This window comes from Papaver somniferum, chromosome 4 (assembly GCF_003573695.1).
Source record: "Papaver somniferum cultivar HN1 chromosome 4, ASM357369v1, whole genome shotgun sequence".
Lineage (NCBI taxonomy): Eukaryota > Viridiplantae > Streptophyta > Magnoliopsida > Ranunculales > Papaveraceae > Papaver > Papaver somniferum.
The window spans coordinates 40,439,360-40,455,154 of NC_039361.1; the positions used below are offsets into that span (position 1 = coordinate 40,439,360).

A 15,795-nucleotide genomic window follows, 5' to 3' on the forward strand; every position below is an offset into this window, starting at 1 on the left:
ATGTTATATTGTTTTGTTCCGATTATATATGTTTCATGACTTTAGAAGTTTCTGAACCCAAATTAATGTATAATCGGGAGAAGAAAATTAGAATATGACTTCCATTTGTCTGTAATCGGAAACAAAGCTTTTACCATGTCTCCCGATTGTGCATAATCAGAAGTTTATATTTCATTTATGAATTCCGATTGTGGAGTTTGTAATGTGATTCATCTCATTAAATTTTATTGTTTAGGGAGAGGCGGGGTAAAAAAGACCAAGATACAACTGTTACAGGGCCTCGTCAAAAAGGGGCGATAAGAAACTAAGCGCTAGTGCGCGTAGAGAAAAGATCCAAAAAAAAGTGGAACCAATCGCTCAACAAGGAACTCAAGAAGAAGTACAAGCAAGCACTCTATAAATCACTCAAAATGAAGTTGGACAAAGTGTTCCAGTAATCACTCAAGAAGAAGGACAACCAAGTGGTACACAAGGGGAAGGAGGAGCTACAAGGAAGCCAATCGTGAAGAAAGCATCACGCCTTGTACCCATTTCTTTGAAGAATACGGATTTTGAAGAAGAAATCCCTGGGCTGCCTAGAGATGGAGGAGCATTGTTATTTGGCTACAAAGACTCTTGGGCCAGCGAAATCTACGAAACTGAGGTAATAATCGTATTCTTTTTTACTAACGTATTGTCGTTTTATTCGTAATAATACTCTATTAATTTTGTAATGTGTTATGTGTTTAATAGTATCATTCCGATGCGATTCGTCTACTCAAGTCCACTGCCGCACCAGTAAAAGTATTGAAAGATTGGCCTTTATTCGGTGAATGTGAGAGGTTCAAGAGAACTATAGCCAACTCTGGATTAGCTAGTGCTGCCGAGAACTCAATGTTGGAGCATGATCGGATCGCGATATCGGCTTTTGTGGATAGATTGTATCCCGATACTGACACCTTTCATATGTCGTTTGGGGAGATGACCATTACTCCAGATGATGCGAAGCAGATTCTTAATCTCAATGACCATGGTGTAGCTGTCAAGTATGAGTACACAAAGCAGTTAACCTGGGAACAACTTTATGATTTGTGTAAAAAGTGTTTTGATTGGAATAAACAGACAACAGACATTGAGTTCAACATGTGCTTCTCTTACAAAACTAGACAGTTTAACATGAGCCAGTTGACCAAAGTGTTCAAAGGCGCTGCCGAGAAAGGACCGTTAAGTGATGCCGAAGTGGATGCCGCGGCCACCGCATATCTCTTGGTTGTATTGGGATGTGTCATATTCCCCAATACCAGCGGAAACCGAGTAGACGCCAACCTTCTACAACTATTGCATCCTCTCAATAAGGTCGTGGACTACTCCTGGGGCACGAGAATCATTGCATTCTTGATGGCAGAGTTGAGAAAAGCGTCGAGGCTTAGAACTAGCCAAATTGCCGGGAACGTGAGTTTATTCCAGGTATTTTCTCAACTCTATTAATTCATTGATAGTTATGTTTTTTTTTCTAATTTAAGAATCAATTTCTAATACTTGGTTTGATATCTATGCAGACATGGATCTATGACCACTACCCCGGTCTGGAATTGGCAGATGTGAACACAGCGTGGCAGAGAGGTACACCGAGAGGAACAAAGTACAAGTTCACAAAGAATCGTTCAAGGTCAAAGGAGCAGCAGTTGATTAGCTTGAGGGAGAAATTATACTCACTTAAGGCCTCAGAGGTATGCTTTGATCCATACAAGGAAGATCGAGCTAGTTGACATATAGCGCCTCGTTCCGAGTTGTCCCATTATTTTGGACCATTGTGGAACCACATAGGTTATGTGATGTACAATGGCTCCAGGGTGATGCGACAACATGGTGCTTGCCAAACAGTGCCATGGCATCACATGAATGGCAAGTTCAAGTTGGACGTGGAGCATAGCGAGTCTAACCAGGACAACATCAAGGTAGTTTACTCTGGTACACCATCTGTTACTGAACATTGGGATAAGAGGGAGTACCACTTGGTGAACACTGGGAGAGCTGTCACCCGAGGTGATGAAAATGCTCCAGGCTATATGGAGTGGTACCGGGAGCATTCACATCTAAAAGTAATCCGTGAACTTAAAGCAAAGTCGACTTCGGCGGCTTCCATTTACAGATGTATCATCAAAGAAAAACCCCCAAGCTATGATAAACTGTTGCGTATAGTTATGAATTTTCCCTCTAATATTATGGCTCAATTTCTTAGGTGAACTCCATTTTATGTTTTGTCAATTAAAAAACAGATGAATAGGTTCAAGTCTTTGTCCAAATGGTGCGCTGATTGCATAAAGGCTGGAGTGCCTGTGCCAATTGAGAAGATAAAAAAGCACATGAAGATGATTGATAATGTTGATAATGAATAGTATGCAGCTGAGTTTGGGGAGAAAGTGACGAAGAACCCGCCCAAGAAAAAAATATCAAAGGCGAACAAAAGATCTCAGGCTTCTTCAAGCTCTCATGTTGAAGGAAATATTGAGGGAGATGAAGGTGATGCTGGTGATAATGCGGGTCGTCCGGGTCGTGTTAAGCGTTCTAAAACTTTAGCTGACAATACTAAGAAGATAACTAGAAATTAGGTGATAATGCGTTGTTCGATGTTATGGATTATATTGTTTTAACAGTTTCTTTCGGATTATGGTGTTTTAAATACTTGTTTTGGATTATATGTTCTTAAGTTTATGACTTATGAATGTATTTTGAGTTATGTTTATTACTTGATTGTCTGAAACTGCTGAATTTTTCACCATAATCGGAGGAAACCTTACCTAATGATTCTGGTACATTTTCAAAAAATTGTGAGATATGTTCATAATCGGTAGTAATGTTATCAACCTTAACTACCGATTCTGATGACTTTTCGAAAACAAGTCAGACAGATCCATAATCGGAAGTACAAATATTAACCATTTCTACCGATTATAGTTGCTTCATTTATTGTTCTTCTGAACCTAAATAACCTTATAATCGGACACAACATTTTATCATTGCCTGCCGATTAACGTGGGGTTTAAAATCGGTAGATGAGGTGAACTTCATAATCTACCGATTATGGTAGTTCCCAAATTCAAAAAACTTGAGATTTTTTCAAATATCAATTTTGGGGCAACTCCATAATCGCGAGACATGGTAACTAAATACCTTCCGATTGTAGGTTTTCCCAAATTCGAAAAACTTGAGATTTTTTCAAATATCAATTTTGGGGCAACTTCATAATCGAGAGACATGGTAACTAAATACCTTCTAATTGTAATTTTTTTTCAAAATAACAAAACTTTCAAACTACATATGTACACAATAACCTCCGATTATCCTAACATCTACCGATTACGAAATTAAACTACCGACTATAGAGGGTATAATTTTCATTTCGAAAAATCACCGATAAGGGATGACTTAATTTTAGGTTTGGGTGACCCTATTTTGTCTTACTAGTCTCCCCTAATTCTTTCAGGATCATCCCTAATGACGCCAGGTTAAAAAGGTAGACATGTTAATGTTATTCAATGCCAACTTCTGTGTTCCTAAATTCCCAATCGTACACAACAAGCTAACAACATTCATATTAGATCATCTCCAATGCAAGGGGTAAAAGTCTTAAATTAGTATGACACCTAGGATTTAAGACCTTTTCCACCAAAGTTTCTTCTCCAATGCAAGGATGAAGGTTATAGAAGAAGATGACATGTCTAAGTGGGGGTAAATGAGAAAGTCTAAATATGACTTTCTTCAGAGCATCTCCAATGCTAGGGGCGAAGGTCTTAAAAAGACATGACACCTAGGATTTAGCACTTTTCTAACCAAAAATTTATCTCCAATGCCAAGGTGAAGGTGAAGGTGAAAGCATGACATGGATGCCATCTAATAAGAAAGGGTAAAGGAGAAAGTCATATCTTTACCTTCTCCATGACCCAAGGTCTTTTGACACATAATCAATTATTTATTCCAAAATTAATTTGTCTCTAAGTTCCAAGGTAGTAATATCTTGGCATTGGAGATGAAATTTTAGGTAGAAAGTATAACTTTCATTTTTTTTAGCCACATAAGAATGACCCACAACAAAAAGGTATTAATAGGACCTCCACCTAGGATTACCTTCCCCCTAGCATTGGAGATGCTCTCATGATCTTGGGTCTTAGGTCCACATCATCACTTTGTCTCTAAATTTAAATAAAAAGGTGTAGGGAAGACCTTGAAGATTGGAGATGGATTGTAGGTCAAAATTTTTATCTTTATTTATTTTTAGGGAAAACTAGGGACAGACCCAAAATAAATAATATTCTCATTGTCAGGCCCACAATTAATTTTAGGTACTGTGACACCCAAAATTATCTGAAATTATTAATAATCAATACATAACTCTTTATGCATGCTATTTTTAGGCAAAACTCGTTATGCAGCCTAATTTTCCAGGGGTATAATTGGCAACGCAACTTGGATATAACATATCTAAAATTCCGCGCCTTGGAATTTTACAAATTTTATATCGTTGGAAATCTTTTTAAGAGAGCTACGTAACGAGTACAAACAAGAATACCAAATTTTTGTTTTTCACAAAAAAATCGGAGGTGATCATCGTTTTAGGCAAATTTTTTGAAAACTTGATACATAACCATTATGCAGCCACCAAAAAAGATGCATAACACATTTTGCAGATGCATAACGAGTTATGCAACCATTTTCTCGACTGCATAACAAATTATGCATCTATAACAAGTTATGTAGCCATTGTTTTCGTTGATTTTAGTGCGTACATAAAAAATTGATGCATAATGCATTATGCAACCATATTGGATGCATAATAGGTTATGCATCAATTTTCTCGATGCATAAAAGATTGTGCAACAATTTTCTCGATGCATAATGCATTATGCAACCATATTTTCGGATGCATAACAGGTTATGCATCAATTTCACGACTGCATAACATGTTATGCAGATATTATTCTAGGTGTATAACAAGTTATGCAGTCTTTGTTTTTGTTGGTTTCAATAGTGACGAAAAAGTTGACGCATAACGTGTTATGTAACCACTTTCTGGACTGCATAACAATTTATGCAACAAATTTTGTATATGCATAACATGTTATGCAACCAATTCCATAGCTGCATAACAGATTATTCGACTATACGAATACAAAATACTTTCCTAATGTAAAACAAATTCCATTATTTGCAATTGAGTTCAAAGTTTTATCCAAGTAAATTGGAATTTGATCAAAAGCGTGACTGAAAAATCCTAAATTGCAATTGAATTTCATTACCAGCAAAACCTTCTTCCACTTCTTTTCTTTCCAGTCTCCGCTTCCTTGGTTCAACCACAACTCACATTCCTTGTAATAGCATTAGCACATTCCTTCACTTGCAGCTGCATTACTTGCATCTTTACTGCCAACCTGTAACCAATTCATCACAAATTTCTCTTCTTCTCTGATATCACAACATCATTGCTGAAGCACACACACCAGTCATACAGCATCATTGCTGAAGCACACACACCATCCATACAACACCATTATTTTCTCTCAACCGCAGTTTACTCACCAGCAACACTTCCTTCAATTCAACTGCATTTCTCAAGAGTCAACAGCTCAGTACCGAGTATCATCAACCAACGAAGCCATTTCAGCTGCACAAACAATACAATTCGTGCCTGCAATTTCATTTTAGCTTCAATTCTTCTCAAACAGCACCACACCCATCACTGCAATCAGCTGCAACTCATTAGACACTGCCATTGCAGCATCACCATCATCATATTCTAGAGCTTCACCTGTCCTAAACATACATCTAATCAACTCAAGCATTCAACAAATTCATTCAGTCCATTCTCTCAACTACACTGTCAATCCAGGCACCAAAAACAGCAAAGCATCTCAGTTCATTCAGTCCAAACTCTCAATTGTATCTCGTCCACCACCAGCTAACTCAGTTGCAACAGTAGCCATTAAACCATACCAACAACAACAACACAACAGTGGACTGTTTCGTTCACCATCATCAACACTGGACTGTTTCACTACCGATTCTTCCAATTTCCATCAATCCTCCTCCGCCGCAGCAAGATATAATGATTTCAATCAGATTTCAATAAGATAATTTTGTTTTTTCAACACCCGATCTAATAGATCGGAATTGAGAGATTCAGCAATACCACCACCGCTTTTTTGCCATTCAAGTCAACCCATTACAAACATCGATTAGATCTGATCCTGAAATTCACAAGAACAGCGAGAACAACTTGATTCTGGTGAACCTAATTTTTGAGATTTGGAGAAGGAGATGAGAAATTTTGGGGGAGAAAATTGGGGGGTTTTCGATTGTGTTGGGAAAGCTAATCTCTTGCGAATACATGTTTTTGATTTGGAGAACATGTATCTCATCTTCTTAAACATGTTTTTGATTAACCCGGTAGAGCTTCTGATGAAACCTAATCAAGACCGACAGAGAGACAAGGAGATAAGTAGAAAACGAGAGAAAGAAGAGAAGAGAAAAATAGAATACCGGAAGAAGAAGACCCGAACACAATTTTATAAATTCTGGGTCTGTGAGAAATCTTCTTACAGAAATGGGTGCACGCCTGAATTTTTCTGAACATGGGTTTTATAGTAGAGAAAATCTGGAAAATGAGTCTCCGTATAGTTTTCACTTATTTTTATCTTTTAGCAAATGACCCACCAAAAAAAGGTGATAACAAGACCTCCACCCAAAATGATCTTGACCATCTGCAGTGGAGATGCTCACGTAGGCCAGTAAAAGAAAGTGAAACACTTTACTCTGGATTTGACCTTTCAAATTGATTGTCTGACCATGTCCTCGAGAACTCAGACGAACTCTCTCGCTCATTTTCTTCCTTGAAAGTAGAAACCTTATTGCATGTATTGACACGTGTTCAATACAGTGAATCTAAATGGAGTACGTATCGCTAAGCAAAATGAATAAATAAATATTTAGTTGTGGGCGGTTCATTTTGCACTTCCAGTCCTGAGCAACAAACTAGAGCTGAGGGGGGTTCTGGACTTGAACTCAGGTCTGGTGGTATATATGTACTGATCAGAAGCAGAATTAGAGTTTTAAGTTGTTGTTTTTTTCAAATTGCACTTGAAGAGTTACTCATCTGCCATTTCTACACTCAGAGGTATTCTTTTTCCATATTTTGATACTGGGTTTTTGGACTACATCTGATAATGCTCAACAAAATTGGTGTTTAGGGTTATTGTTTATGCTCAGAGTGGTCCATTTGCAAATTTGAGATTAGGGTTCTGAAACAAATTAGGGTTTACTAGTAGAAAAATGGAAGAAATAAGAAATGCACTAGATTCTGTTGGGGAAGATAGAATCAGTAGATTACCAGATCCATTAATTCATCTTATCCTCTCTTTCATTGACACTAAATATGCAGTTCAAACTAGCGTTCTGTCTAAAAGATGGGTTGGTATTTGGAAATCTGTCCCATATCTAAACATCAAGAGGAGTTCATTTCCTAAAGGCAGAGAACATGATCAGAGGTTCATATATTTTGTGGACATGGTATTCATTCTTTGTGATGACTTTGATATTCAGAGATTTCGTCTGCGTTGGTGCAACTTTAGGTATGATGATCTTGTGGCAAAAAAAGTTAAGAGATGGATAGTTCGCGCTGTTAAGCGTAATGTTCAAGAAATGACCATAAAAATCTTTAAAGATCGTCGTTCGGCTTATGAAATTCCTCATCAACTCCTAAATTGCAAATCACTGAGGAATTTGAGAATGCAAGTGGATGGTCTTCTACACTGTGCAGATATTATATTGCCAAAATCAATGGATTTACCTCTGGCTCAAATTTCTGCGGCTTGATGGATTTTCTATCTCTAATGTAGAACTATCGAAAAAGCTCTTTTCTAGTTGTCCACTTCTCGAAACACTAGAGATAGTTGATTGTAATATTGGAACCGATGTTGGACGAAATTTAATTATTAATTCTCTCACCCTCAAGAGGTTTGAGTTCATGTATACTCATAGACCTCTTCAGTCGCAAAATCATGCTATGACCAACATTATCAAGTTGTCTGCTCCAAATCTCAGAGGCTTCAGTTTCACCTCTTCCATGGCGCATTATTCTCTAGAAAATTGTTCTCCACTATCCAATGTAGATTTTGAGATGACACTCGAAGGAGGAGGCAGGGACGAGAATGCAGAAGCATATCTGAAATTGCCTTCAGAGCAAAAAGAAGTATATGCTAAACGTATGCTGAAATTCTTAAGAGCGGTTTCTATGGTGAAAAGAATGAAAATATCAATTGGATTCCTTGAGGTATGGGTGCTTCCTCTCTCTTTCATGAATTAAACATCTTAACATTTTTGCGAAATGCTTTAAGTAATTGCCTAGTCAATTTTAAGAGGTGTAATGGTGCTGCTTCTTAAGCAACCTGACTTTCATTACTTTAAAGAGGTTCTTAGCTTTTATGATGATGCTTCTTTGTTATCTAGATGATTGTCCTTTTTGTGTTTCTTTCGTAAGTCTAGGATAAGGAGGAAGAGTTGACACCAAAGACTGTCAAAAACTCTGTTATTCCAAACTAGTATGACTTTGTTAGTACTCTATCGAAACAAACAAAAAAAATCCTTCTTTCTTGAGTAGTAATGGTTTTTGCTGCTACGATATTTGAAGGGTTCTCTTTGGTTTCTCAAGGTTGTTTCACGAGCTCCTGACTTGTCAGACTGTCAACCACTTCGCTTAAGTAATCTACAAACTTTGATGCTGGGAATGTGGTCAACAAGAGGTTGCTTGCGTGCTATAGCGTTTTTACTCAGCATTTCTCCTAACATAACTAAACTTTTCGTCAAATCCAAGGAGGTAAAGTTTAACCTTGCTCTTCGTTTTTTAATTTGGTAGGCAGTGTCGTTCCAGCAGTTCTAAGGCACAATCTATGTTTTACATCCGACTCATTTGGCAACATTTATTTTTGTGCAACATTTTTGGAACCTCTGAGGTGTTTCTTATTTGTGTGATATTCTTTGTCAGTAAGTGACCTATCAGTTGTGATTTTTTGGATATAGTCAAATTTGGCGGACGTTGGAGATGATTGGGAAGCAGGATTGTCTTTGCCAGGAATTTTGTCTCACCTCAAGTATGTCCATATTCGAGAAGCGGAAGGATGTGATGCTGAGCTCAAACTTCTGAGTTTTTTGTTGAAAAGTGCAAAGGTTTTGAAGCAAGTGGTGTTGCATCCTCGTTCAACTATTGACTCGCCTGATAGAGTGAGAAGGCAATTTGGGAGTAAGCTAAGAGCGCTTCCCAGAGCATCTTCACATATCATAATGCGGTGGCCAGCAACAAAAAGTGCCTACCTCATAAAATGAAGTAAAAAACTAACAACAGATACTGGAACAATTTAAAGATAAGACTGCCCTTGTGAGATCTAGAAGTTTGCTCCTCTTGGTTTTTTGACAGTATGTCTTCTTTTGTGGAAAAGATTGATTGAAATGTTTATTAGGAACTTCGTTAAACGCCAATTAAGACTTTTTTTCGGCGCTAATATATTTGAATTTTTTCTAAAAAAGCATCCTATCCTCTAGCTTTAATACTTTTGTGTCTGCTTCCATATCTGAAGTATACAAAGCATGTTGGTTTTCTTTTGCATCTGCTTCCATGGGAATTTAGGCTCAAGCTATTCAGGAAAATGGGTCTCATGGACATCTCTGAACTGCAATATTGATATAACTGAGATACCATTAAAAAGTCGGGAGGTTGAAATTGTGGGATCCCATTTGCAAACTCAGCTAACTAGGTAATGAACTGCAAGTATGAAAATCCTACACTCCCGCATTACATTTATGAAGATGTTAACTGTAAACTATAACATCTTTATTGATTTCCCTGTAACTTCGAATGAAATGAGCTAGAGCACAGAAGCACAATGTGCAGCCATTGTCATTGTAGATTTTACAATGAACCCCAAAATCCAATACTATTCATACATCTAAAGGGGAAAACAGTACACCCATCGTAATGAGTGAGAATCAATCATGTGCGTATCTGTCCGTTGCCTGGCTAATGTTACAATTTGCAAAACATAGCACTCCAGGTACATGAAAAGTAACTGCAGTCCAGATGAGGATCATCCAGCTGCCTGTACGGCAAATTAAAAACTTCATGTTATTGATGTTCTTTCTAGTTGGAGGGACGTCTGACCGTTAATGGTCATATTACCGCAGAGCAACTTATAAAGATCATATTGTACTGTGAATGATGGATGATATATGCAACATGGTGTGTTGCAGTTGCAGACAATTTATCAAATTTAATGCAGTCTTTTGGTGCAAGTGACAAGTTGTATGATCTTTTTGCTAACCTTGACCATAGTCCGTTGACTGGCAAGTATTGACCTCGACAACATCGAGTCCCTAGAAATTCTTCCTTGAGCGCGCGCTTAAAAGTTAAAAACATTTCTAATTCTGCATTTCTATCCACCACAGAAAAATCTCTCCAACAATTCCCCTTCCACAAATTCTCATTCCAATGAATCCGAACCCTAGCAATAGTAAATTCCACTCTCCTAGTTCCTTATAGAGTTCTCTCATGGCAATTCTCCACTGGACTCAACCTCTACACTTCCCCACCGCCTTCACTTCTCCACCACTCTTCTTCTCCTCCTCCATTTCATCAAGAACTGTACACTGTAAATCAACTAAAGACAATCATAATAACACAGCATTGGTTTGGTTCAAGCATGATCTTCGTATTGATGACCATCCAGCTTTGATTACTGCTTCGAATTATCGTTCTATACTTCCTCTATACATTTTTGATCGTCGGATTGTTTCTCGTAAGTATGAGAGTCTCTTGATTTTATGAAAGTTACATTGAAATGCGTGTAAATTGAGTATAATTTTGTTTTTGTAGGATTTTCTGATGAAACCCTAGAAATTGCATTACTAGCATTAGCTGATTTAAGAAAGGATTTGAAGAATCATGGGTCTAATTTGATGATTAAGTTTGGTGATGCGGAGGAAATTATACCAGAGCTTGTAACTAAGGTTGTTAACTATTTTAGTTGTTTTTTTGTTTTTGGTTGTTTATGAGTTGAATTGATGAATTTATAGTTGTGTAAGCAATCGGGGCTTACTTGGTTGAACTCATTCGACTAGGGTTGAAACAGGTGAATGCTGTTGATGTGTTTGTGGAAGAAGAGGTGGAGTATAACCTTAGAAATATGGTTCATTCCGTTGAACAATCTTTATCGAACGTGTCATCTGGGCCTCCTCGGATTGTTTTGTGGCGGACTCCATTTTATGATGTTAAGGTAGGTTTATTTTGGCTTTCGTGTTATTTGTTTAGTTATTTATTTTGGTATACCAAATTGTTCTATTAACAAGTTTATGTGATAATTAGAGCTTGAAAGAGTTGCCTGCATCATACGTTGACTTCGAGAAGCTTAAATTGGCTCCTACATCTCCACTAGAGTGTCCAGTTTTACCTTGTTGTGATCTGGATTTGGATTGGGGTATGTTCTTAATGTGTTTTTGAAAGTTTTCTTTTTGTTTCTTGTTTGAGTTGCTGTGAATCAAAGAAAGTAATGAGTTTACATGACTCAGATAATGTACCTACAGTTGGTGATTTAAAGAGATACATGCATGAGAACATATGGAAATTGAACCAAAGTTGGACCTCGATAAAAGTTATTTCTGCAGAAAGTATCTTAAGGAGGGACCAACTCGGGCGTGTGAATACGCAAAATCATATGACTGAAGTTCTGGAGGAACCAAATATGGTTGAAGACACTGATCAATTTAATTTGCTCAATAAGCCAACACAAATGGAAGAACAGGAAAAATCTGTTTTTGCATCAAGAACAGGAAATGTTGTGGGAGGTGGAACAAGTGTTGTGTTGAATGCTTTGGCTGGATATTTGAGATATCTGGAGGATACTTCTAAAGATGATTGGCGGGAGTATGTGTTTTACCTATTTTCATTTTCATTTTACTTATATATATTTTTTTCTGTCACGTCAATATAAAAGGTTACTGATACTTTAGAGATTATATAGAATGAATTTTACATTGAAGCTGTTTGTTAAGTATAAATTTCTACAAGAAGTATTTCTTCGTTAAGTATAAATAAGTTTTCTCCATGAATTCTTGCACATTGACAATGTTAAAATATACTTTTCTTGCTGATTTATCTCTTACAAGGCTGGTCAAGTGGAATCAGTTATTCTAAGTTTATAGATTGTCACTGTTCTATGTTCTTATATTCAAAGGCGGAAAACTTTGTGCAATACACAGGACGAGCATTCCATTGTCTTGATCAGGAGGAAACATTTATATCTGTTTGAGAAATATGAAGTAACCTATATGTTAGATGTTATACTTTTTTTTGCATTGAACTCATAGTCTCACATCAAGCAAGTAGATATAAGTATGGTTTAAATTAGGGTGAAAAGTGACCTTGGCATCTTATTAGAGTGTTGAGTTGCAATAGAACTGCCAAAATTTCTCAATCACAGTAACTCTCCATGCTTGTTATTCTTACTGCGAAATTTACAGTCGATTATTTCCAACTCTTTTGTAATCACCTGGATGAAGCTGTGCTGTTGTAAATTAAATGGAACTTTACAAGTTTTTCTAATTTAGTGATTAAGAAGCGGCTTTTTGGATTTTTTTTGCAGGGTGCATGAGAAATTACGTAATGCTGAAAGTAGGACTGGAGCTTCATTCCGAGTCCTATTTGGGTCTGCTCTTTTTCTTGGCATCATATCTAGAAGAAGAGTATATTATGAAGCTATAAAGTATGAGAAAGAACGTAATGCAGGCTTTTTATCTCCTTTTGGATATTCAGCAGAAACTGTCGCCGCAGCAGTTGACACAGTTTCTTCTATGGAGGTCAGGCAAACGTTGCTGTGTGCGGCAATGAGCCTGTAGATCTACAATTATGCTTGATCTATCTAATTCTTCTACAGATCGTTCCTTCTTCGGTCAAACTGAATTCATGTTTCCATTACAGAATTAATTCACTCGTTGCAGCTTATTTCTTTGCAGTGGTATTGGGTTATGGCTTTAAAAAGCCAGATATACAATGAAGGACTTTATCCTATTAGGATATGGAGATGGAACGGCTATGTGGTTCAGGTAGTTGTGGATGCATGAGGTTTCTAACTACGTTCTCTTTGTGTCTATATATTTATTATATATTTTAGCATTTATGACGTGTGTTTTCCATCTCAACATTCACATAGAAATTTAATTGGCCACAATAGGATTTAGGAGTTGGATATGCAGCGTAGGCTAGCCCTAATTCAGTGACATGAGAGTGCTTACTGCTTATCTACATATCCAGTTTTCAGTTAGTTCTTTATTAAGTAGCTCACAAGCACCCACTTGCGTGTTTTAGAGTATTTACACCCACTTGTGAAAATACCATATGTTAAATGACCAATCAAACTTTCTATTATAGGAGTCGATGATTTGCTTGAACATATACATTTTTTTCGTTTTTGGAACTGCAGTCAAGAGTCTTAATGGTTTAATATAGCTAATCTAATGAAGCTTGGGGATAATTTTCCTTCACTGACGGACGGTTCTGTTTTCAGTATACGGTTGTTGGTCGTGAAGGTCCTGCTATTCTTCTTGTACATGGTTTTGGTGCCTTTTTGGAGCATTTCCGTGATAATGCAAAGTGCATAGCTGATGCAGGAAACCGAGTTTGGGCAATTACCCTATTGGGATTTGGAAAATCAGAGAAGCCAAACATTATATACACCGAACTCATTTGGGCTCAATTATTGAGGGATTTTGTTGTTGACGTTGTGGGTGAACCTGTACATCTTGTTGGCAACTCTATCGGTGGTATGTCCTATCATCACAGTTCCTAGTCTGAAATTAATCCTCTCTAGTTCTTGAGAATCAAACTTCTTGTTACCCGATGGATAATCAAAGTATATTTTTACACTTCTTGGGTCTGATCTTCATCCCAGCCTACTTTGCTGCTATTGTTGCTGGTCTTTGGCCTGCTCTGGTTAGGTCTGTTGTGCTTATGAATACTGCTGGTTCAATCGTTCCAAGCTATTCCTCAGTTCCATTAGCAGAAGTAAGATTGCAATTTGTTGTTTATTTCTTTATTGTCTTTCAGTTTTCTATATTATTTCAGCATGTATCAGTTTCGTTGCTGTGGTAGATTATATCCTTTACTATTCCCCTAAGAAATAAGGATGCCAAGATTTCATGGCTACCATAGTTGATACACAAAAAATGTTTCAGGAAAGACAAACATCAGGTGTCTCTTGGCTTGGCAGTCGAATCCTATCATTTTACTTGAAAATGAGTGTAGGGAGCATAGTGAAGAATTGTTATCCAAGTGTAAGTGTTTTTTTTATCACTTCTAATCTTCAACATAAATTTGATTTTGCTTCTGGGTGGTTCTTAAGACTTGTACCATATTGCCACCTTGCTTGCAGAACAAAGGGAGAGCTGATGATTGGCTTATTAATGAAATGCTAAGGGCAGTATCCTTTCTTGGCAGTGTTAATTTGTGCAAATGTCTATGCTTTATGGTTTCATGACGGTTGGTTTTGTTATAGGCTAGCTGTACAAATGTGTGTTGCCCAGATAGATGCAACCAATCTACCCGAATCTCTTCTCTTAGTAACTTGGCAGTTGATGATTTGATAACTTTCCCTTGACCAATTAAAAGTCTAATGATCCTGGTGTGCTGGTAGTTCTTGAAAGTATTTTCAAATTCAATCTCTCAATTCCACTTAATTATCTTTTGGAACCCTTTGAAGGAAAAGTCTTGATTATACAGGTAAACAATGAATTATGCATGGAGTAATTACTTTCCTTCTTTTTAACAAGCTAAGTTGCATTGCATGCGCATGTGGATTATTTCTTATACACGTCTACTTTTTTCTTTGGCTACTAGGGAATGAAAGACCCACTTTCTAAGTCGTCGTTTATATTGTCTATGTTTAAGAGACATTGTAGTGGGGTTGAAACTAAAGAGTTAGATGCAGGTACAACGCCTTTGAGTTTTGAGAATGAAATTATTATCATTTCTCCCCCTCTGTTTATTATTCTGTCACGGCCTTCATAACTTTTTTTGTATATTTTCTTGCTGCAGGGCATTGCCCCCATGATGAGCGGCCAGAGGAAGTGAATTCCTTTATATGTGAATGGGTTCAGACCTTTGAAAGGAACCTTCAACAGTGCTGATATGTGAATGGGTTTAAACCTTCGAAAGGAACCTTCAACAGTGCTGAAAAAAGATTCGCTGCATTTAATATAACAATCAATCAACATGCCAGTTTCTTGGGGTCTCTTTCAATATTGTTAATGGAACTATTTCCCCTAAATGAACAACTCCAAAGGACCACAAATGGATTAGAAGGTGTTAATTTGTCCACATGTCTATGCTTCATGGTTTCATGTCTAAGCGAACTTTTGTATATAACACCAATTTTTGTGTTTGATCCAAGTCGAATTTTTTTTCTCTTAGCCATACTTTAGTTTATAAGAAAAAGTATTGAGCTTTGTTAAGGTGATTTATTTTTCTCCTAATCGAATTTTTCTCTCAAAAATCAAAACCTATATGTTGAGCTTACGGTGTTATTATTTTTCTCCTAACTAAACTTTTATATGAAAACATATACATTGAGTTTTGTTATACGTCTTAATTTTTTTGAAGAGTGTGGCAAGAGCGGGTAGCCGAACTTAAGGCAATTACTGTGGGAATGAACAAACTCATTTGTTTGTTGAGCCAGGTGAATGGCCAAACAGGTTTCTCCACTATGAAACAACAATGAGTGA

General features: G+C 37.1%; 2 protein-coding genes across 5 annotated transcripts; both read left to right on the forward strand.

Moving 5' to 3' along the window:
• The first annotated feature begins 7,032 nt into the window (after positions 1 to 7,032).
• Positions 7,033 to 9,527, forward strand: LOC113273767. 2 transcript variants are annotated; one of them, XM_026523381.1, is made up of 3 exons: positions 7,033 to 8,305; positions 8,663 to 8,848; positions 9,052 to 9,527. In XM_026523381.1, exons 1-3 carry the CDS (start codon positions 7,772 to 7,774, stop codon positions 9,352 to 9,354), a joined length of 1,023 nt encoding a protein of 340 aa, XP_026379166.1. In that variant the 5' UTR covers positions 7,033 to 7,771; the 3' UTR covers positions 9,355 to 9,527. The 2 variants fall into 2 exon arrangements, with proteins under 2 accessions (XP_026379166.1, XP_026379167.1); XM_026523382.1 differs by having other exon boundaries at positions 8,684 to 8,848.
• Positions 9,528 to 10,442: 915 nt separating this feature from the next.
• LOC113275229 lies at positions 10,443 to 15,525 on the forward strand. Of its 3 annotated transcripts, none has more exons than XM_026524683.1 (14): positions 10,443 to 10,820; positions 10,898 to 11,031; positions 11,154 to 11,297; positions 11,387 to 11,498; positions 11,590 to 11,944; positions 12,663 to 12,876; positions 13,033 to 13,122; positions 13,584 to 13,839; positions 13,968 to 14,080; positions 14,251 to 14,349; positions 14,448 to 14,495; positions 14,684 to 14,794; positions 14,912 to 15,002; positions 15,110 to 15,525. In XM_026524683.1, the coding sequence occupies exons 1-14, from the start codon at positions 10,574 to 10,576 to the stop codon at positions 15,199 to 15,201; spliced, it is 2,106 nt and encodes a 701-aa protein (XP_026380468.1). In that variant the 5' UTR covers positions 10,443 to 10,573; the 3' UTR covers positions 15,202 to 15,525. The 3 variants fall into 3 exon arrangements, with proteins under 3 accessions (XP_026380468.1, XP_026380469.1, XP_026380470.1); XM_026524684.1 differs by having other exon boundaries at positions 11,605 to 11,944; XM_026524685.1 differs by lacking the exon at positions 14,912 to 15,002.
• The last annotated feature ends 270 nt before the right edge of the window (positions 15,526 to 15,795 follow it).

What these genes read in the sequence shown, in the direction of transcription:
- LOC113273767 (XM_026523381.1), top strand. Translation starts at nt 7,772, where the DNA reads ATGGTCTTCTACACTGTGCAGATATTATATTGCCAAAATCAATGGATT. An exon ending in TATCAATTGGATTCCTTGAG is followed by an intron (nt 8,306 to 8,662) that starts GTATGGGTGCTT and finishes CGATATTTGAAG; the next exon opens with GGTTCTCTTTGGTTTCTCAA. An exon ending in TTTTCGTCAAATCCAAGGAG is followed by an intron (nt 8,849 to 9,051) that starts GTAAAGTTTAAC and finishes TTTTGGATATAG; the next exon opens with TCAAATTTGGCGGACGTTGG.
- LOC113275229 (XM_026524683.1), top strand. Translation starts at nt 10,574, where the DNA reads ATGGCAATTCTCCACTGGACTCAACCTCTACACTTCCCCACCGCCTTC. An exon ending in CTCCATTTTATGATGTTAAG is followed by an intron (nt 11,298 to 11,386) that starts GTAGGTTTATTT and finishes TGTGATAATTAG; the next exon opens with AGCTTGAAAGAGTTGCCTGC. An exon ending in AACTAAAGAGTTAGATGCAG is followed by an intron (nt 15,003 to 15,109) that starts GTACAACGCCTT and finishes TTCTTGCTGCAG; the next exon opens with GGCATTGCCCCCATGATGAG.